At 48.3% G+C, this 27,642-nt stretch overlaps 1 protein-coding gene across 2 annotated transcripts; it reads right to left on the bottom strand.

Annotated features, from left to right (window-relative positions):
- On the bottom strand, positions 1-27,078 carry TFAP2B (transcription factor AP-2 beta). Of its 2 annotated transcripts, XM_075554071.1 has the most exons (8): positions 26,998-27,078; positions 22,136-22,594; positions 17,330-17,390; positions 9,509-9,728; positions 7,742-7,860; positions 5,500-5,641; positions 2,354-2,613; positions 1-23 (listed from the first exon to the last, which is right to left on the bottom strand). In XM_075554071.1, exons 1-8 carry the CDS (start codon positions 27,076-27,078, stop codon positions 1-3), a joined length of 1,365 nt encoding a protein of 454 aa, XP_075410186.1. The 2 variants fall into 2 exon arrangements, with proteins under 2 accessions (XP_075410186.1, XP_075410185.1); XM_075554070.1 differs by lacking the exon at positions 1-23 and having other exon boundaries at positions 2,313-2,613.
- Between the last annotated feature and the right edge of the window lie 564 nt (positions 27,079-27,642).

Genomic DNA, 27,642 nt, shown 5'->3' on the forward strand with positions numbered 1-27,642 from the left:
TCACACGCGTGGGGCGCGTTGCCCTGAAAGGAAAGGAGACGATGGTTTTCAGTGTGGTTTCTCCCGGCCTGTGTGATCAGAACACATCTAATGCAAGCGGCCAGGCTCCCCGCACAAAGGCGAGAGCTTCAGAACTGGGAAAAAGCCTGGGGAATCTCTACTGGCCTTATTGTCCGATCCTCAGCTTTTGTACTTTCCTGACGGCTGGAGTTAGGTCCTGCAGACTCAGAGGAGTTGGGGCGGGGCATCGACTTAATGGGGCCCAGTCAGTGCCAGGAAACCAGGTCCCTAAACCTCAGCCCCCAACTCTAAATGCCCTCAACCGGTTGCAAAATCCCACTCCCTTGCCCCTCCCCAAGGTCAAGTCCCACGCAAGGCGACAGAGCAGCTGGAACTGAGTGGGTCTGAGTGGGTCTAAGCGTACATAAAGCCGAAGAACGTCAGGATCTTCAGGGGATGTTGCCAGGGTCCTTCCTGTTTATTTTAGTCAATGAGTTGCTTCTAACTGCACTCAACTTGGAGACCCATCTCTCTCCCACCTTTATACCTGGTGATTTCCCAATGCCTACTGGGGGAGGGGGCAGGGAGGGAGGAGGGGAGACTCGGGATCTTATTTCATAATAATGCTCCGATGGGGCCAGTCAAAGGAGCTAGGCTGCCAGAAGTGAGAGATATTAAATGCATGAAACTTTATCCACTGGGAATAGTCCCATTGCATCCAGACGGGCACAACTCATAGTTGAAATACATCTCCTATCACTTTGCATTATTTTACCATTATATGCCAAAACAAGTGCACGGGGGAGGGGGGGCTCGTTCATAAAGCGTCTTGTAAGAAAGCAATTATTGCAGAAACACAGGGGCCTGCATCACCCTACTCCTCATGCCCACTCCCAACACTGTTTCTTTGCTCTGTGAAAACAGCCTTCATCAGTGACGGCGGAAATGAAATCCATCTTAAAGGCAGGGCAATACTATTAGAACAGTGGGATCCAAGAACCCTGACTCTTCTCCCTCCATGTTCACGTTGCAGAGCCTCCCCCCACCTAAATCCGGATGTTGAGGTTGTCTTTTAGCAACTAGATTCAAAGCTCCTTCCATATCTCATTGGCCACTTTCTGAATTATTCCCTTTGAGCTTCTTTAAAGAAGTGCACCTGCGGAATTCTGACACATAGGCTTTGATTAAAAAGGGATCTTTTTTTTTCTCTGTACCTTATAGACTGTGTAGGAAGCCCAAGTCCTCTTTGAAGAAGCTCATAAGCCATGCGGGCAAAGCTTTGGAAAACAGAAGAGAATAAATGGTACATACCCCTCCGAAGGAATTACATACTAATCAATGTATTCATAGTGGTTTTTTTTACTAGAGTTCTTAAAATCGGTAGATGACACAAATATTATAACACACGCAAGATTCTCTGTATGCAGCTGCTGGCAAAGTCGGGGACTAGAAACATTTCTGAAAGGAATTGATGAGTCTGGATCAACTTATTGGACCGTATTTTCCTCAGCCGAGGGCGCCTCTGTGTGATCCGAGCCCAAAGCTGAAACCTCCGCCTGCACCTCGCTGAACACCCCCCTGTGGCTCCGCCTCTGCTATCCTGAATTAGTCAAAGGGCCATGGGAGTCAGGCTCTGGTGAGTGAGGGATGCCGGACAGGACGTGGGCGGGATACCGAATCCAAGGGGCTTCGTACTGAAGGGGCTAACCACACTGGTGGTATCCTGCACATTTCCGACCCTACCCAGGAAGGGAGGGCCAGGGAGATAGAGTGGCTGGGAGACCAGGAAGGTGGACGGGAGGGGCGGGGACTGTAAGACAGGTTCCTAAAAATATATTAAAAATTAAAAAGTTCGTGCGTCTCAGTCAACCAGCTCTCAAAGCACTGACACCAACAATGTTTTCTCCGATTTTCTTCCAATAAGTTAGTGGGGTTTCCCCCGCTCTTATGTTTAGTCTTTATGTTTCTTTTCCAAAGGGGCGGGGAGGGGGACGAAATCATAGTTCCCTTTTATTATCAATATGACTAAGCTCGAAAGAACTGAAGTGGAAAATCCGGACGGTTGGCTCCAAATGCATCTTGGAATAGACACTGAGAAACAATATTGTCGCTCCGATGTACGCCTCAGGTTTTTTTGTTTGCTTGTTTGTTCTAAATGTTATTTAGCTTTCTTTTTAAAAATTGTTTTGATTGTATGTGTATTCTACCTAATATTCTTCCAAAGCCAATCCAATATTTTAAAGCTAAAATTGTTTTTGTTTGTTTTTTCCTTTTGTGTTTAAAACATTTTTCCTCCTTAAAAAAATTTTTTTTCATTTCCTGTGTTTCTCCTCCTTGTCGCCAGTTTTACTACCTGGGCCTTCCCCAGACGTGTGCCTGTTAGTGGCGGTGGTGTTCAAGAACATCTTGTCCATGCCTTTGAGCGCCTCGGTGAGATAGTTCTGCAGAGCGGTGAGCGCGGCGCAAATGGCCGGCGCTCCGAAGCCGTGCGTGATGAGGCTGAAATGCGTGAGGCAGCTCTGGATCCCAGGCTCCAGGATGGGACTGGGCCGGCTGTTCCCAATTGGTGTCCGGTCCTGCGCCAGCAGATCTGTAAATTCTTTACAAAGTTGCCTGCAAAGGGGGTGGGGGAGTTGAAGGAAGAACAGAAAATCACCCTGTGTCGTTTGGTCATTGGCATTAGAAAGGAGACGCTCACACAAGCCCAGAGGCACCCGGTCACCGAAGAGCAAGGCTAATGTGGGTGATTCCGCTCTGTTTCCTTTCCCAGCGCGCTCCACTCTCTGGCAGCTGGGACTTGAAGGGAGGCGGGGGTGAGGGAGGGGGGAGGTAAGCCGTGTCTTCCACCTAGAAACTTCACACCACACACATACACACACACACCCCTTTCCATTCCTTTCACCCTCCATACTAGGACCACATAGACTCCACTTCTTTGGGAAAGCTGCTGGCCTCCAGCGCTTGGTTTTGAATATGTACGAATGTTTGAGTTTTTACCTGACATTTCTTTTTAAAGCTTCTTTCCCTTCCTCTCCCCTGCCTCTCCAGCCTCTTCATGATCAGAGGGGGGGAAAAAAAAAAACCAACAACAACAAAAAAAACCCAACCCTGAAAGATATAGGCCCTTGGGCCACAAGCCTGTCCCTGGCACAGGAGCAGATTGTTGGAGCCTTGCATGGCCCAGGGCAAGTAACTGGTTTATTCCAGGAGAGCATTCTGAGTCCATTCAGCAGAAATCTGTTTACCTGCGGTATTGGGGGAGGGAGGTTCTTTCTACCCCCAACCCCTTTCTTTTAAGTGTATGCTCCTGAAAAAACCCTTTGTACAGCATGGTTGTTGTCGATATAAAAGGATTCCCCAAATTGTTTAAATAAAACCTAAGGATAGCTGGTGAAGCCACTGGGGAGCATAGATGTTTATTTGTTGGTGGGTTTTATTTCCTCGAGGCACCTCGAATTAGAGAAATCTCCCAGCCTTAGCAACCCTGTATGCCTAGCTATGGATTGGGCTTTTTCTGAGAAATTATTAACAGTGGGGGCTGGGGGGCATGCAGGACAGAACAGAAGGGCACTACCTCAGAAGGTTAAATAGCTTGGCTCTGTGGCAAGCAAAGCATCCCAAAGACCGCAGCTTTGCCCAGACTGACAAGCTTCTGTTAGCTGCCTCTATTCAGGTCTAGGAGGTGAACCTGCATACAGCCCTGCAGCCCAGAGAGGCCAGATGGGAATAGCCAGGGAGGTACAAGGTGGCTCCTAGCCTGGCCAATAAGTCAAGGAGACTCTGCCTGGAGACAAATTCAGGGGCCTTGGTCCTATAAGCCAGAGATTCTGAGACTTCATGGATAAAAACCACTGTTCTCTGTGGCCCCTGTCTTCAGCAGCTGACAGTTTGTTGGTTTGACACTGATGGTGTGCACTAACTGATGGTCTTCACTCTCTGCCCTCTGGTTTCTCACCTGAAACAAACATGTATACACAACTGGGAATCAAAGCAGTATTAGTTAGCTTGGCTCTAGGTAGGGCAGTTCTTACAAAGAGGGTAATTGTGGGGCTGTTGGGGACGAGGAGAGGCTTTCCCCTAAGAGAGGGCTTCAGAAAGTACATGGGAAAATAGGATCCAAAGGTGAAGGCGTTTGGGGTTTTGTTGCTGTTCTTTTCCCATCAACTTTTGAAGTCCCCTCATAGACATCCCTAACCAGCAATCCAGAAGGCTGGGGCTAGCTAAGCCCACACTTAAGAGACTTTGAAGAAAGGCCCCTCCCCGCATGGTATGGCTACTAGGAGTGCTGCCTGGCCTTAGAGAAGCCCCAGGCTTCTAAAGGTCAGGGCAGTTATAAGCATCCCTTAGGGAAATGACAGTAATTTTGTGGCAATCCTGTTATATGATTTATATATGTTGTTGTTGTTTACAAATTCCCCTTCTTCCTTTCTAAAAAAAGCCAATAAGTCCCTGGCACCCCATCGAGGGTAGCAGAGGCAATCTCCTGATGACGATTTATTTTCATACTAACTGGCACTTCAGAGGGAAACCTACGGAGAGGAGAGGGTGGGTGCTGGGTTTTGATCCTTGGGAAAGATGGCTAGAGCCTTGCCTTAAGTTCGCACTCATTACCAAAGTGCCAAAAAAGGAAATTCTGAGCCGGAGAACAAATGCTTAGAGTCAAATCTTTTAAATCTTCAAAGTCCCAAACCAGGGTCTGTAAGCAATTAAAGTTCTGGGACATTAATATTTTTTGACCCTGCGGAAAGGGGCAATCAAATTCCAATCACGTCTCAAAAACATCTGAACAAATTTGAGCAAATGATTTTTCAGCCTTCCATATATTTCTTTAAATTACGCTGTCAATGGAACAAACCGCCTACCGGAGCACTAAATAAATGAGCGCCCGCTGCTTGGGCCTCGCCCGAGAGAGAAAAAAACATGCCGGCGCACGCAGCGCCGCCCACTGCAGCCCTGCGCCGGCCATAAAACACCAACAATGTGACACCGAAGCCAAAGACAGGAGTAAATCAAATAAATAGAAAACCCACTGTAAAAGTTCAAATGAGCTCTGGACCTAAATTTAGCGGAAGATTTACGATTTCCCCCCTCTGGAGCTGTAGTAAATTTTACAAGTCTGTGGAAGATGACAAACAGCAACGTTGGAAGCGGAGTAATTAGAGCTTTGGGTAGAGATGGGTACACGTGGGTGACATATCGAATCCTTGAGCGCCCCTGAGCTCGCATACACGCCCATTGGGCTGTGGCAGGGATATAGGCGTGCAGGCTACGTAGAAATATGCCCAGGAAAGAGCAGGAAGGAGGAGCACCTCTAAAGGTCTGCCTGGCATTACTGGGGTTGAGGAGAGTAGAGCTGTGGCTAGTCACCCCCTTCCTGAGCTCACAGCCCTTCTGGATCCCACCAAGGAGAGCTAAGCACCCCCTCCCCTAGCCCCCTTCCAGCAGTGCGGCACTGTGGGGGAGGGCCGAAGAGGGGGCATAAGGGTGTGGAGCACTCACTTGGTGGCCAACAGCATATTCTTCCGGGAGTGCAGGTCGCTGGGGTCCGTGTGCTGCCGGTTTAAATACTCAGAAACGGCTTTGGCAGGAAACTCCGTTTCGCAAATGTATCCAAAATCTCTAGCTAAGTGAACAGCTTCTCCTGGAAAGACAGCAATGGCGGTCAGTCATAAACGCTTCCTGGCCTACTCTCCCTCCCCCTAGAGGCCGGTGGTTGACAGGGGGGGGAGGCCGTGGGGGAGAGACAAAGCAAAGGTGCAACAGATGCCCAAATGAAAAATGGTTCTCAGGCTGTCATTCAAAGTGATGAGACAAATCTGCCTTCCTTCACTGCCTCTCCCTGGTCATCCTCCCAGGCACCTCCTAGCCTAGCAACCCCAATAGCTTCAGGGTCTCCCTCTTCCCAAGCTTTGTCTTCAGGCAAGTTAAAACCATAAATTCTGGGTGTCCCTTACAACTAAACCTAGACTTCCAGCAGGGCATTCAAGCCAAGGCCTCTCTCTTTTGAAAGTATCTGAAAAGACCGCTTTCAGCAAAAATGTAAACATTTTCACCATTCTCCTCTAGTTGTACTAAGGGGGGAAAGTGCCTTATTAGTAACTGATAAGCATAAACATAAATTCATCTATATATATACATCCATACGTATTAAATAATAAAGAATATTTCTCTCCAGCATTAAAATGGTCATTCTCATTTGTCAATGTTCCTGCTAGTCAGCGTTAAGTTTCTCTCCTGAGTTTCCTGTCACCCTCCTCCCACTGAAGATCTTTCCCCAACACCAAGACACCAAAGCTATAGGAAAGCTGGGCTTTTGAGGGATGCTTTAGCTGATGGGGAGACCCCTTTGCATAAAGAAGTGTAACGTGTTAAAGCATAGCCCTAGGGGCTTAGGGGGTGATCTTGAAAACTAGTTATCTTGAGTTAGCCTATAGCCACATTACTTTTAAGGAGCATGGCTTACTTTTAATTACTATCACAATAACAACAAAATACTTCAAGCATAGCGCTTACACCGACACATCCAACAGAAAAGTGCCCAACCAAATATTGGAATTTCAGGGGGTCTTCTAGTTCATTCAATTTTCAACCCCAAACCTCTGTCTGGGACTGCGGTTCCCTTGACTGCATTTCAGAAAGAGGATTGGATATTGGCAATTCCCTGAAGGGAAAAAGGTGAAACCCCTCAGGCTGAGAGGCGACCACTAATAAGCATGGTCTGGAAATTCCCGTGTCTGCTACACCTGGAGGGTGGCCTTGAGCCAGGTAACTTTGCCTGGAAGATGGCAAACTGCAAACCCCACCCCCACCCCCACCCCCACCCCACCCCCACCACCACCAACAACAACTGTGAGAACTATAAGGTTGTTCCTTAAGTATGCAGGACCCCCTCCTCCAAAACCCAGCTTTGCAACGGGTGTCATAATATCAAGTCCATAAAAACGCAACACACACATTTCCTGTTTCCGAAGACCTAGGTGCTAAACCATAGAGAAAATTCTACAACTTTCTCCACTAGGAGCATCCAGCATTGTTTCTCATCCCTTGCCCAATCTTTCGTTTGCTGATCCCCTGGTTCTCAATTGTGGGATCAATCTTGCATAGTACACAGTATCAATAGCAGCCCCAGCCCCAAACAAATTAGCCTGCTCTTAGGACCACTGTGGCCCTTGAATTCACAATGGACAAAATCTGCATTAAAGAGCATACTTGACTTCCCCAACCTTTCCCTACCACCACCACCTTTCTCCCAGGCATTGCTGGCTTCTTATTAAGCTGTATCTCAATAACAATAAGACCCAAGTGATCAGCTGATAGGGCTCCGGGAATGACCAGAGTTTTAAAATAACTATTCGACAAGACTAGTTCCTCAGTGGACAGAGAAAGATTCCGAGGAAAAATCTGGGGAGAAGGAATGTAGAGTGGAGTGTTGCTTACAGAGTTACCTTTGCAAGCGTTCAAACAGAGGTACATCTGCGTGTTCATGGAGAGGACCCTGCACTGCACACTCTCAGAGCATAAAGACCCTGGCACGTGTCACCCCCCCCCACCACCAACTGCCCACTCCCTCTAAGTATAAAGACCTTTGAACCTCCATCAAGCAGCCGCTTGACATCCAACTCATAAGGGCAAAACAATCGCAATGATTTCCTGTTAGTCATGAAACGTGTAAAATGTCAGCCTTCAGCCAACAGTGAATGAAGCTTAGTCCCTTCGTGAAATGGCCGCGCCTTTTGCTTACCTTCCACCAGGGAGGTGAGTAACGTGACATTTGCCGCTTTGCGCCTGCCCGCGGGTAAATTCAAACCGATTTTTTCTAGCCTTTCTCGCAAAGATCTCCCCCCATTTTTCGATTTGGCTCTGAAATTGCAAGAATTAACATTCTGATTAACCTCAGAGTGTTCCTGAAACAAAGTTTAGACTTAGCAATCTAAAGCGCAGTGGAGCTTGAAGAGGTTTTAACTTGAGGTTAGCACGTTTCCCGGCTCCCCGCCACCCCATTTCCTTTTGGTTACTTGCTGAGGTTTGCTGAATTTCTGCAATACAAAGCATTAAAAAGTAGCTTTCTTTTTTTTTAATCTCCGGAGGGGGAAAAATGATACCAGATGGGAATAATCAGGGTATAGGTGGTGGGTCCAGGGAAGGTAAAGATTATATATGCAGACACACACACTTTGTTGTAAGGAGGAAAAACCAGCAAGCGCAGTCTGGCAGAAAGAAGCCAAGGCACTTGCTGAAACAGGTGGGCTCTTTGAAGAAGAAACTAAGGGTCACTCTGGAGATCTGATTCAAAAGGTGAAGGAAGACTAAACCATGAAGCTCACTCGTGAGGAGGATCATCCTCATAACTATAAAACACATATCAGGGTGGCTTCCCTATGAGTCAGGCATCAAGATCAACATTATAATTAATTGATTATCTCAATTAATCTCATAGAAAGTGCTAGATGCACGCAGTTAATCTCCAGGGAGTGATTGCTAGGAATTGCCCCATCCTAGGACTCACTTGAAAATTGAACCAGAGTAGAGGTGAGTAAGAAGATTCAAACGGAGAAAACTTGGAGTAATTTTTAGGGGTGCGGGGGTGTGTTAAAAAGTCTCCACTGTCACTATGTCCTTCCTTGTGGTACTAGACACACGACCACTTTAGGAAGGAAGTGCCTTTCAGCCCTCACACCTGGATGGACCATCCTGGCATATCTGTCCCATGTGAAGGCACGTTCACATCAGGGATACTGCCAACGGGTTTGGGCAATGGAAGGGACTATTTGAGAGGCTTTTGATCAGGAAATAAAAGGCCAGGCCTTCCCATAGTTCTCACAAGGAGTCCGTGGATGGTCTTCCTGCAGTATTGGGGGACATCTCAATGGACCTCAAGTAATTGCTGTAAGCCTGATAAAATGTCCTTGTTGGTATTCTTAGGGGTGGTTGTGTTTAATAAAGGCAGGAGGCCACACACACACACACACACACACAAACAGTTGTTTCAACTGTGGGCACAGCGCATTATTGGGCTAGCTTCATTGTTCACCAACTACACTTTAAACCAGGGTAGAACAGAGCAACGTCAGAGTGCCCTGAGGTGTAAAAGGAAGTGGAGCATGAAAATTCTATTTTAGATAAAGGTATGTGCGCGGTCTGGATTGCACTCTTGGATGGGTCTCCAACACCAGCCCCACCACCACCATCACCATCACCATCCTCCCTGCCAATAGTGTCCAAGCCTGTAGGCTAGGAGAACTCTATTCTTAAGACACCCAGGGGGCCAGGAGGGAGCTGGACGGCGAGGGTGGGGCAAGGAAAGTGGAACAGGCCCTGCTTAGCAAACACTAGCAGGAGGGTTCGACTGTCCTGGACGGGACATAAGGTGGGGGGGAGGGGGCACTCCCTGCACTTGGCAACTGCCTCTCGCAGCACGCCCAGTTGCTAAGCAACCGCGTCTGCCTGCACCCTGGAGTTCCGCGCTAGCCATTCCCCACCGTAAAACTGGAATAGGTTGGGTTATTACCTTCTGAGGACGCCGCCGAGGAGAGACGCATTGAGGCATTCGGGGGGCGAGAGCCGTCTCTGAACTTCCCCCACAGTGACTTTGTACTTTGAAGTCGAACTAAGTAAAGACAAGCGGCCCGGGACTGAGCAAAACACCTCGCCGGTGTTGACGGACATCCCTCCCAGGAAGCCATCTTTATTCATCATCAGCGAAGTCACAGATTTGGGAGGAACTGGAACTAAAGAGAGGGGGAGGGGGGACAGGGGAAAAAAAGAAAATATACCATCAAGGTGACCTGACCGAGCTTCGATCCCGGAGACTGGCTAATAGAACGTGCCAGTGTGTGCGCAGGGGACGGGCGCCAAGCGGAAGCTGGGGGTGTAAGTGCTTGTCCCCCTGGGGCTGCGGGACGCTGGGGACAATCAGACGCCATCTCGGCTCTGGAAACTTACCCCATGTGTGCGGGCCCATGGGTGCCGTTGGCCACGGGGCCCCACTTGCTTGGCCCAGAGTTTGGATTGTGCTGGATTAATGCTATGCCCTCACGTGGTAGCTGGGCGACCTTGGACCTAACCAAACCCTACTCCCTGGAGTGAATTCCGACGCCCAGTGGCTAGATGGGGATGCTGAGAGTGTGAATCTTTGAACCGAGCAGAGCATCTCAGCTTTCTCCCAGAGAGCGCCTGGTGGATTTGAATCCCCAACCCTGCAGTTAGCAGTCCAGGCTACTGGACAGAGGCATGAGGACTCTGTGAACTTTGGACACTTCCTCTGCACCTGGGCTTTCTTTTCCTCCTCTGTCACCACACGGTTAATAACAATGTCTTTCTCTTGTGATGCTGAAACCCTAAGGTGATGATCCCATCCAATGATATGAAATGATACAGGTGGTCTTTGTGGAGACCCCTCCTCCTCTACTATTGGTTATAAAAAAGAAATGATGGTCCTATTCTCATCAGACGAGTCTAGGGTAATGGGCCCCAACAGGTACTGTTACCAAGCTAAGTGATATCTCTAAGCTCAGAAGTTGTGTCCCAGAGCCGGCTCCTCTTTTTAAAGGGAGTGGTATTCCTGGCTCCTCTTTTTAAAGGGAGTGGTATTCCTTCCTTCCTGGTAGCCACAGATTCGTTTACAAAAGAGCCCAAATGCTCATCTCCAGTGAAAGCCATTCTGCTGTGACATGAAGTTTGCTTATAAATGAACCTAACCTACCGACTGGTGATCGTTTCCAGCAGTTATGATTTACAACAGGTGCCCTGGTCAATCAACCGATCACTTTAATTCATAAGAGCGGCGCTCTTGCCTTGCCCCAGTTGTTTCATTTCGGCAAGTAATTGATAACAAACCGCACTCAAGGTATGTTTTATGCAGAAGTTAATAAGAACTGACAGCTGGTTGCCACTGCTACCCAGGCGCATTCAGACTCTCCAGCCGGTATTTCTGTTTAATTGTGTTTCTGTGTCATCTGCACGTCAGGAAGAGGCGGAGCTCAAAGGAACCAGAAGGGTGTGCCAATGAAGAACAGTGAGCCATCAACCTCCAGGCTCCCTGACAATCTTGCCGTTGGGTTGGGTTTTATTTCTAGACTGCTCCAGCCCGTTTTGTTGCTGTAGCCTCGGAAGTCACTGGGCAGACAATTTCTCATCCTGGTTTGCCCTACATCTGAGTTTCTCCCATTGGGATAGTTTCTCCCAATGGGATATATGTAGCCCCAAAATCAGTGTTTATTAATCACCAACCAGTATGCAGTGGCATTAACAAATATCACACATACACACACACACACACACACACACACACACCAAAAGCTGCCATCCCTGGCCCTGTAATGAAGACTGCCCCACACTGTACTGTACAGCTGGTAAGAGACAGATAACCTCTTTCTATGTCTGTGGCCAAGAGCTCCTGTGTGTTAGACAAAATACGAATTACACTGTTGATAGAACAGACTAACCAGCAGTAGCTCTGACAACTTGTTTTCTTTAATGCCTATCCCAGCATTCAAATCTCCAAGATAAAGTGACTCCTAAAAGCCAGAGCTCCCAAATCCCTTATTTATATGAATTGCACTAGACCCTTTGCAAATACCTGGTAGGGAAAAAAGATTTCCTAATTGAGTGCAAGGGGCACAGAAATATTCCCTTTTGCTCCTTCTTGGTAGATGTTTCCAGATCTCTGAATTTGTCCACAGAACCCAAGTGCGTGGTGGTGACATTACATGCCAGAGTAGATGTTCTGCACGGGGGGGGGGTTGGGGGGGGGGTGGTGTCAGGTAGGTGCCAGAGAAGGAACTTGTGTGTCTCTGATTCTGAGCCTTGTATTCTTCTCAGTGTGGCTGCCTTACACATGAGAGGGAAACAAAGATAGGTTACCTATATGTGAAGCAGATTTGAGATTTAGAATCACTTAATTGACAGTGATTGGGATGAGAATCAATCTATTTTCACCACTCCTATTCCTTACAGCTGTCCTGATTTCCATAGTTCCGATTTATCCATACTCCAGGTGCCCTAAACAAACAATTTAAGATCATGGGAAATGATATTGGGTAACCTTAGGGAAACTTGTCCCCAAGGTGTAGGGTGGCCTTTTGTAGGCTAACATGGAGGACACTGGAGAAATCAATGGTGTAAAAATTTCATCCTCGATGCTCAGTACAATTTATCTTTAGAAAGTGATTCTGAAAGAATATTTTAGCAATGATAGCAACAACAGAAAACTCGTCTAAACTGAAAATACGAAATCCACTTCCTGCTTCCCACATTCAATAACTACATATCTCCTGAGGATTAAAAATTTACCTGCCTCTCACAATAAATTTTGGCATCTCCCAGATGCCAAATATCTCGAACAGCCAGGCCTTTTGAGACACTTTATAATCTGCCCTCTAATTTCACAATTGTTAATTGCCTGATTTACCTGAAAAGAGCTGTTTTCTTTGGGGAATATTATTCCCACCCCTTCCTGCGAGCTGAGCTGTACTTTTGCATATACAAAACCCCAAACCAAACACACTGCCTTTGAGTTGATTGACTCAGAGGACCCCTGTAGAGCAGACTGTAGCTGCCCCATAGGGTTCCCAAGGCTTTAGAGAAGCCGACTGCCACATCTTTCTCCAACAGAGAAACCAAGCTGGTTGGTTCAAATTCTCAACCTTCTTGTTAGGAGTGAAGATTTGTATATATGTTATCACCTAAATACCACTCATCCAGTGAAATGCTACCAGCCTATGGCTGTCTGTGTAAAGTGCCCGCCCCTCGAGACACAGATTATGTATGTAGATGCACTGCTCATATTTCAATTTTATAATTTAAGTGTCACAACCCTGGTCCTGCTGTCTACCCTCTCATCTCAGGTCTTAAACCTCTGGCCTCCTCTGCTCCTAATTTGATCCCTTAGACATATTTTCTCCCACTTTCCCCTTCAGTCCCGTGCTCCAGCATCGACTTTCCCTTCTCCTCTCACACCTGCTTAGCTGCTTAACCCCCAATTTTATTCCCTTTGTCTGTTCCCGTCTGCTTTCCCCCAGCTTATCAATAAACGGAGAGAGCCCCGTGCCCGGTTGATTTGTTAGTAATTATGGGCACACTGTTCCTGCTCAGAGCCCAGAGATGGCTGAGATAGGTTTAAAGCGACAGCAGGAAATGGTAAGGAAATGGAGCATGGCGAAACTCAGCATGAAGCTTTCAGTTCTTTACATGTTTACAATTTTCTGTGCATACATTAAAACTGGGTGGCTGAGGGTTTTTTTTGTTTTTGGTTCCTGTTGTGTTTTTGGTTTGGTTTTTCCACTTCCGTTCTCAGCTGGATGCCGTGGTCAACTTCTGGAAGTAAAACACCAACAAAACTCACTGCCCTCCCCCTTTCTCTGCGTCATGTTGGGGAGAAGAGAGAAAGTTTAGCCAGATCAATATTTCATCACAGTGTCTGAAGTTTTATTTAAGGGAGAAAAAGGAAACTGATTAACAAAATATTTTTCATTTATAGACTCTCTAGAGCCAAATTATGAATAGGCCAGGTTTTTATTTTTCTCTGTAAGTGTGAAGTTGTAGCTTTGAGATCTTCCTGTTTGGTTATGAGGGTGATTTGTTGGTGGAACAAAGGGAAGAAAGAAATCCCCCACATAGATTCAGGGGATAAGTCCGTCTGAAATGCACACTGACTTCAAAATCAATACGCCACCACATTCATATTTCCCACTGCCAGAGCATCCCTTTCTTTGCAATTGTATCATTTCTCATTGACCCCAAAGCTGGACTTTATTCCACAAGCACACCACAGGTTGTGTGTGTGGGGGGGAGGGGGAGATAATGGAATGAAAAAAGGACTGCCCAAAAGAAAGATAAAATGTAAAACCAAACATCCAGGGTTGGCATCCCTTAAGGAAAATAGCTCAGAGTCTGGAAATGAGTTGGATCCCATCACTTACTCGGTGTGGGAACCCTTAAGATATAATTCATCTTCTCTGTGCCTCAGGTTTCTGCACTTGGCGATTGGAGAAAGGTGCCTAGCCCTTTCAGCTTTAAAATTCTGGATACCTTGATCACTCCCCAGGTGTCTGGAATGTAGCTGGATATCTTATTTATTTATTTATTTATTTATTTATTTATTTATTTTGGTTTCTACTTTCTAGACCAGGTCAAAAGAGTCCTACAGAACCCATTGTAATTGAAATGTGGCCATTTCTTTATTTTTGTCAAGAAAGAACATCCACCCCAGTGGAAGTGTTTATGTGGGGAAGGGGCCAGAACTAATGGGCAAAAGTGGGAGAGAACTGAGGTTGTACGGAAACTAACCAAACAGGATATCCCTAAGACCAATGAAAATGCCCCACAGTCATAACATTTGAACCTTGGATTTCAGCCATGCTAGCCTTTCCAAGAAATCGCAGCATATTTTCTGCTGTCTAAAGTGTCAACCCGATTGCTTAGCGGCCTCTGAAAGCACCAACTTTTCCTCAAAGTCTAGGTGAGTCCCCCACCCCCCCCCACCCGTTTGTTGTTGTTTTGAGTTGGGCTGAAGGATGATGGCCCTGATCACTTATATTAGCTCTGCGGCCCAGGCCCCCCACCCTCCCACCCCTGCAAGACTCCTAATCTTAATGGAACTGAGAGTTAAGAATGATTTTTTAATGTCTCGTTGGATTTTTAGACTGTTAATGTACCGCATCCTTCTCATTATTACTTTATTGATTGCTCATTGACCAGCCCCCTTCAAATCGTATTAACCACCCTCTGCCGGTTTAGATTAGGAGAGTTTAAAAAGCACCTTTCATTATCCCGCCCCCCCCCAACTCCTGCCACGGAGTTGAGACGCGGCAGCTTAATGGGAGCACTAATGGGGCAGCTAAGAGGAGAGGGGCCACGGTCCCTGCCGATTGCATTAATAGCTCAAAGGGGGCCAATACAGAAAATTAGCCGTAAACGAGCTCTGGAGATCTTCAAATGAAAGAGCCATTTATCACGCTGGCTACCTTCACTCCACTCATTTGCTCTCTCTACTGGGAACAACTCATTTCCTCTTAACTAAATTACTTCAGAAATGTCAGCTAAGCCCAGATAGCAAACATAACAAGAGAGGGGGCCTGTAATCTATGGGGTGATATCAATGGCGGTGAAAAATGGAACTGGTTAACTTTAACGAAAGGGGTCCTACCACAATTGGAGAGGGAGACAGCTAGTTATGTGTGCTTTTGGTCCAAGTCTTCAGGCTTCACAGTCAGTTGCAGAAGCTCTCCTAGCCGGGCCAGTTGAGGGCCTTTTATTAACCATGTGGACCACCCCCCTCCAACCCCAAACCTCTAAAAGTCCATTAGAAAAGAAATTAAGCAATGGAGTCCCCAGTCAGTTGTGCAAATGTAGAATATTCAGCTCTGGAAACTTTCTCACCTCCTTCTTTACACAGTTAATCTCTTGAAGACATCCCTCCTACAGATTGGAGGGAAGGAGGCGGGTGGGTGGGGATCAGGGAGCTAATGAACCCATAACCTTACTTTATGTGGTTGATTCCTAGTGATGTAGGCAGACAAAACAAGACAAAATCAACCATATCCATACCCACTTTACCCATGAATCTCCAAAGATAGAAATGAGATACTGGGAGATTTTCTTTCCAAATTCAATCGAACACCTCAAATATTCACTAATTGACCTCCCATCAGCTATTAATTCCATAGCCCCGGAATCAATTCAGGTTACTATGTGCCACTTAGATGTTTTAAGCTGCACTTAGAAAGTGAGAGAAAATGCGCTTTTGGGGGATTTGGAAAGGGGGCTTCATTGCTTGGGCATATTCCTTGACAAGTCAAATGATACTGCTGGGACACAGAACCTTGAGCAATGGGGTTCCAGCTCTCCACCAACAGGGAGGAAATGGGAAAAAAAATAAACACAACAAAATGTGAGTGGAGCAACTTCTTTAACTCTCCTCCCAAAGTCACCAGCAATCAGCCAAAGAAGAGAGCCAAGAGAAAATGCTGAGGGTGAGCTGTGAACACAACTGTAAATGTACACACTACACCCTGGTGAGGGATCCCTGTAAACTGGAAAGCTGATGGTAAAACCCAGAGGATATGATCTTAAAAAGAGAGGGCGTGATGTTTGGAACCATACTGAAAATGGGTAGTTTCAGAGAAACATTGCATTCCAGGGCCAAATGACAACATTTCACTTTCAGATCCTCCTTGGCCCCCTACCCTTAGCATAGCCCCTCTTGCACCTTTTGCAAAAGAAGAAATGGAACACCTCACTGTTCAGAAATCTTATTCCAAAACCCTCTTCCTTTCCCCATTGCCTTCTGGATCACTTTCCCGAGCAGCATCTCACCGTTTTTTTTTTTTTTTTTGTTTTTGTGAATGTCATTTGCCTTAAATCAATCATCCACCACTGGAGGTGGGGATTTTGGACATCATGCAGAAGGACTGGCCTCCCCTAGCACTGCTAAGAAAGGCTTACACGTGGTTCAAATTGTATCTCCAAATATCAGTCCTGTGATCATTAAAGATTCCACTGTTTACACACTGAAGCTGCTAAATTTGCGGCATGTAAGTGACATTTGAGCCTTTTGGCAGATCTTCTAATCACGGAGCGTTCTCTCAGTGACTGTCAGAGAAAAGGGGGTGGGGGGCAGAATTAAGCAGCTGCAATACGCTCGAAATGAGTTATTGTAATTACATTTAATTAGTTTAATTAGTTAATTATTTTGCTTACAGCTGTACAAGAGACTGCAAACATTTGTTAATATCACATGCCCTTTAACAGTATGGGGTGATTCCACAGTCACACTAAATCATGAATGCATATGTAGGAAGATTCTGAAATGTGCATTGGCTGTCTCAGCTTCCTGAGATGCGCATATTTAGCCACACATTTGAGACACACAAATAAGAGACAACTCATAAAACACAGAGGATGGGGAAGAAAATTACCACCACCACCACCACCCCCTCACCAAATCAGGAGAGAAGGGACTAGCTCAGTGAAACATGGGGTGAACTCAGCAAACTGAAGTGATTCATGACATAGCTAGAGCACATTTTTGGAAGCCTATCTTTGCCAGGCAGCCCCAGACACCATGCATGTCCTATTATTGATGATGTGCCCAGGATGGCTCCCACGAGAAAACAGGACCCATCATTTCTGTCCCTCTGTCGTTCTCATCCAGGTTTCTCTACGAATTCCTCCTCCACCCCACTCCCTTTCACCCAGACAGATAGCCTCTGTCATGTGGCGGAACAAACACGTGGATCTTGTAAAATCACAATTCCCCCAAAGGAAAACTCACAATAAAGATGTTAATGCACAAAAAACTTTGCTTACTTTTGAGGGGAATAATCCATACCTTTCTTAATGACAGACTGGTCCAATAGATTCATGCCGCTGTGATTGGCATCTTCAACTGACTGTGAATATAAAAACATCACTATTCAAATTGACTGGATATTAAAGAACATCACCCATAAATCATGTCATTGGAAACTAGAGTTCCTGTTATTTCCATTTATATTAATTCACAAAGGGAGGTTTTATCATTATTATTATTACCTCCAAATCACCACAGAAAATGAAACTCACTCAAATGACAAATTCTTCCTATGGAAGCGGGGAAAAGCAAACGGTGGGCGGCTTCTGGGATGTGGTATTAGTTTAACTATTGCGGGAGTCACAGACACCGGACCTTTGCTATCATTTGCTCTTATGAATGGTGAAAATCGGGCAACTGCTGAAAGGCTTTCACGATTGTTCGTTCAAGCCACTCTCTTTTCCATCTGACTCCCTTGCAACATCACCCCAAAGCCCTTTTATAACTAACTAATAGTTTACATTATGGGATTTTAATTAAAGTCTGAGCAATTTTGAATGGGATGCAAACAGCAACACATAGGAACACGTTTGCAAGCCGCCAGGACCCCACACCCACTGCAGTCCCTACAAGTTCCTGGGTGCTTATGAGCGGCTTACACTACACCACCACAGTCACTCTGAGCCTGCAGTTTCCTCCCCCTCCTCCCAATCCCACAACCTCTGCACACCTGTTAGGAAGGCAATAACAACACACACACACACACACACACACACACACACCACACCCCCTTCCAGGTAATTGCAAGGAGCTTCCACCTTTTTGGTTCCCTCAGGAGAAGGAAAGTTTCAACCCTAAGCTTTAAGTTTCAACCCAATGTAGTCATGGCACTTTGGAAGGGAAACGGCTGCTGGAGCAGGAAAACTGATGGCCAGGCTACCCCGTGACAGGGTTCAGAGCTCACATCCAGGGCATCCCCCAGAGGAGGACCCTTCCTTCTCCGCCTGGCATGACAACACATGCTAGGTCTCCCTCCTCTCCTTGGTCCTTCGAAACCGAAGTTGGGACCAATTTGTCACCCACTCTTTAGAGAAGTCAAAAAGCAAAGGGCTTCCGAAAGCCAGGTGGTATTTTCACAGCGCTTCCCACCCACCCAGGCTGCATCCATCCCCCGACAGGGCGGGCGGGCGGGCGAGCGAGCGAGCGAGCGAGCGGGCGTCCCCAGGAAGATGCTGTCTGTCCTAGACTGGGAGCACCTGGGAGAGCAGATGATCTAATCAGAGGGGGCATGTTAATTTGTTTCTTTTCATTTTTAGTCGCCACTAATGTTTTCAGAAAGGTGAGCAAATTTGTTATTCTCCGGCAGAAGCGTTTTCCACGTTGCAACACGCTACGGACCTCTTAGGAAACCGCAAAAAGCTTAAAATCATCATCATCAACAACAACAACAACAACAAAACTTCATCTCAACTTGTTTGGAAATTCCCCAGGGGACACACACAGGCCCACATCCACCCCTTTCTCTGCTCACGTGTTTCTAGAGGCAGGGTGTCCCGGAAGGACAGAAATCGTCTCCTGATGGTAGGTGGGAGGACCCCGCTCGCAAGGACTGGGGCCCGCGCGCCCCCTCGCCCGCACGTCGGTCGGTACGTCAGTGTGTATATACGCCTCATCAGCGACGTGGGGTAGTTGTGGTAGTTAATGAGAAGGCTCTTGTCTGATTTTCTATCTAATTACGGCCGCCTGCTGGGTTTTTGTACAGGATATTCACGCAGCATGCTGGCGCTTAATCGTCACGGGGAGGGTCGTAAAGATTTAATTAGGATTGCATGCGGAAGCGCAGAAAAACAACTCAGACTCGTAATTACTAGACTTCTTTAGTTAAAAGTGATACCAGGGGCTGCTTTAAGACACTCGGGTGTGTTTGAGTGTGTGTGTGTGTGTGCGTGTGTGTTGGGTGTGGGGGAGTGGTGATTTAACATCTTTACATGATGGAGGTGAGTGATGGGAGGTTCAGAGGTTCTAGAGCTGAACCTGGGAGAAGAGGCGGACCAGCGCCGCGAAACCCATTGCAAACTAGTAAACCCAGTGTAAGCTACTTGTCATCTAGTTTCCTCTTCCTCTTCCTCCCTTTCTGATGCGGCTTTTCTGAGTTTTCAAACACACACACACACACACACACACACACACACACACACACACACACGACGGGTGAAATGTAGCATACCCAGAACCCAAAGAGCGATTTTCTGGTTTAATAGCCCCTGAGAGTAAATTGAAACAGAAATAGACAGGGTTTTATAGTTTCATTAAAAAAAATATTAGAAGCATTTGGTTAATTAGCTCTTCTCCTTCTCCTCCTTCCCGGTCGGGGCGGTGACCCAGAGGATGTGCCTGTAGGTCGCCCAGCAACCATTTCAAGTCCTGCCCGGTGAGTGTCTAGCGCTGAAGGCGCCCACGGATCCTGCGGTGCCCTCGGACTCTGGTCCAGGGCTCAGGTGGATGTGAAACAATGACCCACCGGTGCTAGGGATGGGATGAGTGACCTCGAGGTCCCAGCCCAGACACTCTGATCTCTATTAAAGACAAGACAGGCCAAACCAGAGTATCTGCCAAGAACATCGAAGCACCCCGGCCCCGCTCTGGGCTCCCAGCAGTTCATCTAGCGCTCCAGCTCTCACCCTCGAGCGGAGCGGCTAAGCTGGCAGACCGACTGAAAGAGCAGAGGAGGCCACAGCAGCCTCGGATTCTGAATCAGGCTCTCTCTGGTCCATCTCTCTCGCCCCTCTCTTTGTCACTTACCCTACATCACTTCAAGCACACATTGGTCTCAGCTACTCTGACACTGAGACCCGTATAGAGCCAGTCTCTGGAAGTCTCCCTCCTGGGACAAGCGCACAGGGTAGCTCTCCACCCTGACCGCGGGACTCCGGTCCCTGCTCTCTCGGAGACCTGACTGCGGAGCGGCGGGGTAGCCAAAGGTATCGGCCCCCCTGCTCCTCAGCCCCTAGGTTCCGGACCACCGCAACTCAGCCTCCCTTGCTCACACAGCCACTGAGCCAATCCTCCGAATCCGACTATGGTACTGTGGGAAGCGCTCACTAACCCAGTCTCTTTTCATCCTTCACATTTGACCCAAATACTTCAAACCTTCCCACTTGGGTCCCAACCACAACCGATTAAAAGCAAAATCAAGAACAAAATCTGCTATTTTTTGGGGGGGGGAGATTCCTGGGATCCCTGGGCCTACAAGGTGACAGTGGCTGGTTGGAGCGTCACCTACAGTCATGGTGATAAGCTGACCCATCTTCATTATCCAACACTTTGAGCCAAATTTAAAAAGCTTGATTTAATTCTCCTCATCACTACTCCAAATGCATAGAAAACACTATTAAATGTTTCATCTTTCACATGATATTCCAAAATGACCAACAACATCTCTAGGCAGGAGGAGTGGCACGTTGGCATTTCAATAAGAACTGTCACTCTGACTATGGGTAGATACAGCCCCCAATCAAATGATTCCCCTTCTGTACAAATAATAAATAGCTGTAAGTTTCCTTTAAAACAGTAAACCACCACTGACCACACACAGCCAGCCTGTCCTGCTGTCACTACATTTTAACGGTTGTTGTTTTTTTTCATTTCCCCCACTTTTTCTTTCTTCTTCCCTTTTCCGTTTCTTCCAGAGCCTGTCTGAACTGATGCATACTCTACACAACTATGCCAATGAACCTGAAATGTCCATTAAATAGCCTTCAACCGCATTGATCTTTCCGGAGACAATTTAAATGAGAAGAGGAAAAGGAGATCTGCTCCGAATCACCCAGACAGTGTTTAGGAATCCCTTCTTCGATGTTTCTTTGTTTAGTTTAACCAAGTGTATTCTCAACCAAATCAGGCTCCATTGTGTAGGTTGCAGATGGAATTGAGGAGGGGGGGGTTTGTATTGAGCCCTTTGTTTTAAGAAATAAACACGTGGTGCCTCTAACCTAGATGGTGGCATAGGGCAGAGAGTGTTATTGGAGTTGGGTAGCATTGGAGGAGAATATTGCTGTGCCATCATTGAAAGGATCAAAAATAAAATTATCTTGACAATAGCACGCACCTTCGTGGATTTCCACGCACAATGATGTCTTTCAGATTTTCATCCTCCACCAATATTCTGTTTCTAAGGTGATGATTCTGGAGAAAGGTTTGTTTAGCCTGTCGGGCATGGGCATGAGAACCAAGGCCTGGCTTGGAAGAACATAGCGCCTATCTCCCCCCCCCCCCCAGTGTGCCATGTCATACTTAGCAAAACACTGTCAAATGTAGCAGGACACTCTGGAGTTCCAGGCGAACCCACACTTCAAGCTGGCGCCACTGCCTCAGGCAAAGTGAATCAGGCCCACTTTAATTGTGAATGGTGGTGGTGGTGGTGGTGGTGTGTGGGTGTGCGTGTGTGTGTGTGTGTGTGTGTGTGTGTGGGTGGGTGGGTGCGGGGGGGGGGGTGTCGGCAACACACCGCGCAGGAGAATACGCAGAGCAAAAACATCTCCGATGAGCCTACACCAGCGAAACTCACGTCTGTCCCCTCCCTCCCCCTTTTCGCTTCATGATTTGATTTCTGAAAGTTCTGGCTTTCCTAATTCAGAAGTCACCGCTCTAGAGCCAGAGGGGAATCTACACACAGACAGTTATAGGAGGATATGGCATGTCCAGCTGGTCCAGTTCTAAAGATGGGATCTGACTCCCGCACAGAAGACAGAGCTGCCCCTCCCTCGCCTCTCCCTTCCCCCCACCCGGAGGGGGGCATCCGGGTTACTTCTGTATTGTCTTTGGGGTCCTTTGGGTTGCAGTTACCTGAACATCTTCCATGCCGGGGTGGCCGAGGCCGTGCAGCGACAGGCTGTCCCCCATGCCCGCGTCCAGGCCGTGGTGCGCCGAGTGCAACAGCACATCGGGCCGGCGCACCGAATGGTAGTCCCTCCGGGGGTCGAGGCCTGAGAGCTGGGGCAGAGCGGCCCGAGGTTGGGGCAGGAGAGAGCCGGCTTCTGAACCCACTTCTTGCCGCTGCCTTTGCCCCCAGGGGTGCTGTTGGGGCTGGTGCAGCGGGTTCAAGGAGTAGGGGTCGTTGACGTGGGAGTAAGGGTCCTGGCTCTGGTGGTAGGGGAGCGGCTGGTAGGGAGGCGGGAAGTAGGGCGGCTGGAAGTCCGACGACGGGGTGTGGGACAGCGGTGGGGCGCTCGAGTAGGGTCCCTGGGACACCGAGCCCAGCTGGGACAGCCGCGAGCTGTGGCTGGGGACGCCATCGTGACGGTCCTGGGAAGCAGACAGCGGGAGAGAGAAAGAGACGGGGAAGAGAGAAAGAGAGAAATACAAGCGCCAAATGGAGAAACCCGGCTTCCGTACGGTCTTCTCGAGACGGGGGAAATCAGAGTCTGGAATTTAGACCCCAAATTGGCTCCGAGGGCCACATGATTTCAGCAATTCCAAAGGCAAGACTTTAGGGAGAAAGAAAATGGGTGGGGGAGGCACCCACTTAACTACCATCCGAGCCTTCAGTTGGGAGTGCAAAGCTGGCAGAAGGGTGAGGGAAGGGAGGTGAGTGTGTACCGGGAGGGGGTCGATTCTAAAAGCCGAAATCACACATTTCAGTCTTACAGAGGGGTATGCTCTTCTGAGTGTTTTAAGTCGTTTCTTCTACCTCTTTCCAGAGGCCCAAAGTGAAACAAAAGTTCATCGTATCTAATGTCCTAGTTCTCCTGCTTAACCTTTAACTACCTTTTGCCTCCCGGGATCCGCAGCCGCTGCACAAGGAGGCCCCCCGACGACCAGTAACTCCAGGCGCTCGGCAAAGTCCTGGGGTACAGGTCTCCGCCACCCCCTCCCTCCCCAAAAGGAAAGAAAGGACTTGAATAGTATTTGATTGAAACGGATCTCATTCGAAATCATATCCTCAGTCCATGTTAACTTAAATTGGGCTGTGGTTCACAGGAGTTACTTCTTAAAGTTGCTTTGCTGTATTCAACACCACCACACTCCAGGGTGTGAAAATGAAGGACTGGGGGCCGGGGATGAGTGGGGGGGGGGGAGAAGCCCCAGGCAACTTATGTTTGTACCCATGTGGAGTGGGCAATCCAGTGCCAGGAGAAAAGGAAAAGGCCTTTGGGGGCTTTACATCTCTCCCTCTCCCTGGTGGAAATGCCATGGTAAAACCCCCAAGCTTCTTTTTGCCCATAGACTAACCTCAATTTCCAAACTACAGTGGCAAAAAAAAAAAATGGATAAGAAAGAAAGAGAGAAAAAAGTTTTTCTGCTAGGCCTCCCCCTCCCCAGCTGACTCAAGGAGCTCAGACGGAAAACACAATGCAGACAAGCAGCTGCAGCCTCGTCCAATTACGGTGCTAAATTACCAAGCCAAAGGCGCTCAAAGGAAGACAGGGAAGAGACAGAGAGAGGGAGACACGCACGGAGACAGAGAGACGGCGAGAGAAGGGAGCATGCAATTCTGGTACAACGTGAATCCAGACTCACCATGGATGAATAGGTGTGGACTAACATCTGGAAAAAAAAGCCTGGTTACTGCTCAAAATCAAACAATGATTAAAAAAATATATATATATATAAATATCAAGGAGTCCAGCAGAAAAGCGAGCTGGACACAGGAGCCGAGTTTGAGGTGTTTCCAGGACAAGCCATCAAAAAAAAACTACCCCCACCCCCCCAAGATTGGCGAGGCCTGTCACACACAGGCAGAGCTATTCATTGACTGTCTCTCGCTGTCTTTTGGTCTCTTGTCTTCTGCCGCTCTTGGGGGCTCCGGATGCAGTCCTCTTCCACCCGAAGCTGGGCTCAGACTGCTACGGCGCCCCTTCCTCCCTCTGCTTGCCTACACCGCCTCGTAATAATTGATATTCATGACTATTAATATTACACGAGTACTTTAAAGGGAGAATGGAGGACAAATGGAGCGTGAAGCAGCAGCGAGCGCAGAGCTCCCCTACTATTGTAAATGGCGTTCATTCAGTGGAGAATTACTAGATGTAATCAGACGAGGGGGCTGGCAAAGGCAGGCTGGGGGAAAAGTTTAGCAGGAAAGAGGAGAAGTTCAATGAACTGAGCTGGGGACTCGCACAGTGCAGACCCTGATCTTTTGGCGGAGGCTGGGAGGGAGAGCAAAGCTGGGGGCTTGGAGAGGATGGAGACGCCCTTTTGGTACCTGCAGTGAGACTTGTCTAAGAAGGAGAATTTATCACCCAGGGTATTTGTGTGCAGATTAAGAAACCAAAAGTTTTTAAAAAGGCGTTGCCTTATATTTTTATAGAAGGGGTGGGGTGGGGGCGAGAGGGAGAGAGAAAGAGAGGAGCAAGCTGGTGGTTCCCTGTTGCTTGCCATGAAGGAACTTTAATACTTTTCCTGAATGTGGGGATGGCGCTTCTTTATTAAAGGACAGAAAGAGGGGCTTTTCATCCCTGTCCCTGCTGTAGACGCTCCCTCTTTCATGATCTCGCAGCCGGAGATTTTTACCTTGATTTAAAATGTCTGCAATCAATCTTCATGTACACTAAACTTATCCTTTCCAGGCAAAGCCAGAGGCCACAGAAAACCTTTCTGAGGATTTCAGGAACCCGTTCGACTGGCCTGACTGCTATTTCTGTTAACGTTCAACCTTGCTCCGGTCTTAAATAGGCTCCTTGCACTGGTTCTCCTGTGTTCTGAACTGAAAATTTCGGCAAGGCAGGAATACCTGTATATTTCTCTCTCTCTCTCTCTCTCTCTCTCTCTCTCTCTCTCTCTCTCTCTCTCTCTCTCTCTCTCTCTCTCTCTCTCTCTCCCTTTCTCTTACCCTCCCCTTTTTCTACTCCTCTCCACCCCACCCCTCCCTCACCTCTCTCCCTCCCCTCTCTCCTCCCTCCTTTCCCCATTTAGTCAGTTTATTTATTTTCCTTAATCAGAGAACGAGTTTTTAATCCAGATTAATTTTAGAACCCACCGACATTCCTCCCCTTGTACTCGCGCTATTCACAGGGGCCCCATGCCCACCAGTGTTGTGCCCACTTCGGGCACTCAGACATTCTGGAGGGGGAATTCTAGCGCCTTGGACTCAACCCTTTCCCTGCCTGTTCTGGAAACAAACCCCACCAGGCGCAGAGGCGCGGCTTCTCCTTCCAGTTCACGCACTGCCACAAAGAGGAAGGAACCCCCAAACTACCATTACACAGAAAGGTGGAGCTCTGGTGCTCCCGTGTGTACACACACACACACACACACACACACACACACAAACACACACACACACACACACACAGACAAACACACAACCTCCAAAATTAAGAGCTAATTCCGGGCTAGCCAAGGCAGGCGGGAGGGGGGGGGGGACGGGGGGGTGTCTCGCGAAGTCCCAGTCTGTCCTGTCCCTGTCGCACCCCGGCCGGATGACCGGTGTCCCTCTGGTCCCCCGCCAGCCACGTTGGTTGGGGGGGGGGGGACCCGGACCCTGTCATTGCAAGCCGGCTTCCCCAGTGGCTCTAGAGCCCTGGGATCATGTTTCCTCCCCAGCCAATTTGGGGAGTTTCTGCAGCCCCAACCCCGCGCCCCGAGCCTCGGTACCTTCTCCTTCTCCCGCCACGACCTGCGCGCAGCGCCCACCGCCTCCTCCTCTTCTCTCGCGGCGCCGCTTCCCTTTGCCCTCCCTCCGCGTCGCCTCGGAGCCTGGGCTTCCCTGGGTCCCTGAGCACCCAATTCTGAGTCCCTCGGGCCCCTGAGCTCCGGACAAGGGTCCTCGGAGCCACCCTGCCTTCCGCCCCGTCCTACGCCTTCTCCGGCCTCGCCCTGGAGCCCCGGAGCCGCGTGGCTGCGGCGTCGGTCCCTCCGGGGCAGGCAGCCGGCACCCAGGGCGTCCCGGGCCGGGCCGAGGCGGCCGGCGCCCCCCCCCGCGCTGGGCACAACTTCTCCCGCCGGAGCAAGAGGGGCGCCAGCGCCTGCCCCAGCCAACTGTGAGCCCCGATCGTGGGCTGGACAATTCGTTTAAAATGCCCAACCTCGGGGTGACGGCAATCTCTGGGCGCACTACCTCTCCAAACAACAACCCCCAAACGCAAAACCGACGAAAACAGAAAATAATAAACCATCTCCTACGGTGTCTTCGCTTATTTTCCCTCTACACCCATCGGTGTAACTCTCGGTATCTACCCATCCGTCCACCCACTGTATCCAGCTCACGGGCGTCCTCTCATATTCTGCCTTGTTCTTTGGTCTGTTTGGGGATGACTTCGGAAATTGTTCCGAAGATAAAAATCAAAAGCCCGGAGACTCTTGGGGTGAGGCGTGATAACCCACTTCCCTGGCTGGCCTCAACCGGGGGAGCGTCACTGCTTTGGACCAGAGTCTCCTCTCTAACAGCCTACCCACGTTCCCTAAAGGAGAGCCTCAAAGAGGAGAAAGTCCCCAGAGAGGAGGAAAAATAGAAGAAGACGAAATTGTTTTTAAAAAAGGGAATCTCCTAAATTAAAGCTGCCAGATTCCGACCTTAAACTCTCCTTTTCCACCCCCTTGAATAGCGAAGCCTGCCCCTGGCCGCTGTCCTTAAAGTTAGAGAGAGCTGAGAAAACCGATCAGAAAACTGCGAGGAAACAGCTTAAAAATACGTATCGGTGGAGGTGTCAAGAAGCTCCAATTCTCTATCTACAGAGCCCTAAGATCCATCTGGGGTGCAGGCTCACCTCGTAGATATCTTCGTACTTGACATTCTCCACGAGCTTCCAGAGCATGATGGCAGCCTGGTCTCTAGAAGGTGAGTGCATTCATGTGAGGAGCAGATGTCTGGCTTCTCAGGACTCCGCTGTCTGTAATGATCCATCTATAATTGGAAATGGGGGATACACACCAAATCCTACGCTCCTCTCCCATCGCAACTTATATCTGTTGTCTCAAACAATAGGCTGGAGAAGTAAGCCTCAGCAGAGAGGAAAAGATTATTGCACACACAGGAGTTAGATGTAACCCACAGACACACACACACATATATATTATAAAAATGATAAACATGTATTTACACCCAGACACCCGCATTTACTTATATAAGCACTTCTGGGTCACGCAGAGTCTACAGACTCTAAATGTGCATTTAAAAGAGAAAGAGAGAGTTGTTCAGGGTGATTAAGACATATATACACATTTTAAAACCTCTATGTTGAAAATGATGAATCACTGTAACCACTGACTAAAAGTCCCTACTGTCTATCATGAGAGACCAGGGGGGTCACCAACCCCACTATTTTCTAAGGAGATTTTTAAAAAGAAGACCACTACCAGGATTTTTAAACACAAAAGCTCCTATTCATGTGTGTTTGGGGGAGGGCATTTTG

The sequence above is a fragment of the Tenrec ecaudatus genome, chromosome 7 (assembly GCF_050624435.1).
Source record: "Tenrec ecaudatus isolate mTenEca1 chromosome 7, mTenEca1.hap1, whole genome shotgun sequence".
Lineage (NCBI taxonomy): Eukaryota > Metazoa > Chordata > Mammalia > Afrosoricida > Tenrecidae > Tenrec > Tenrec ecaudatus.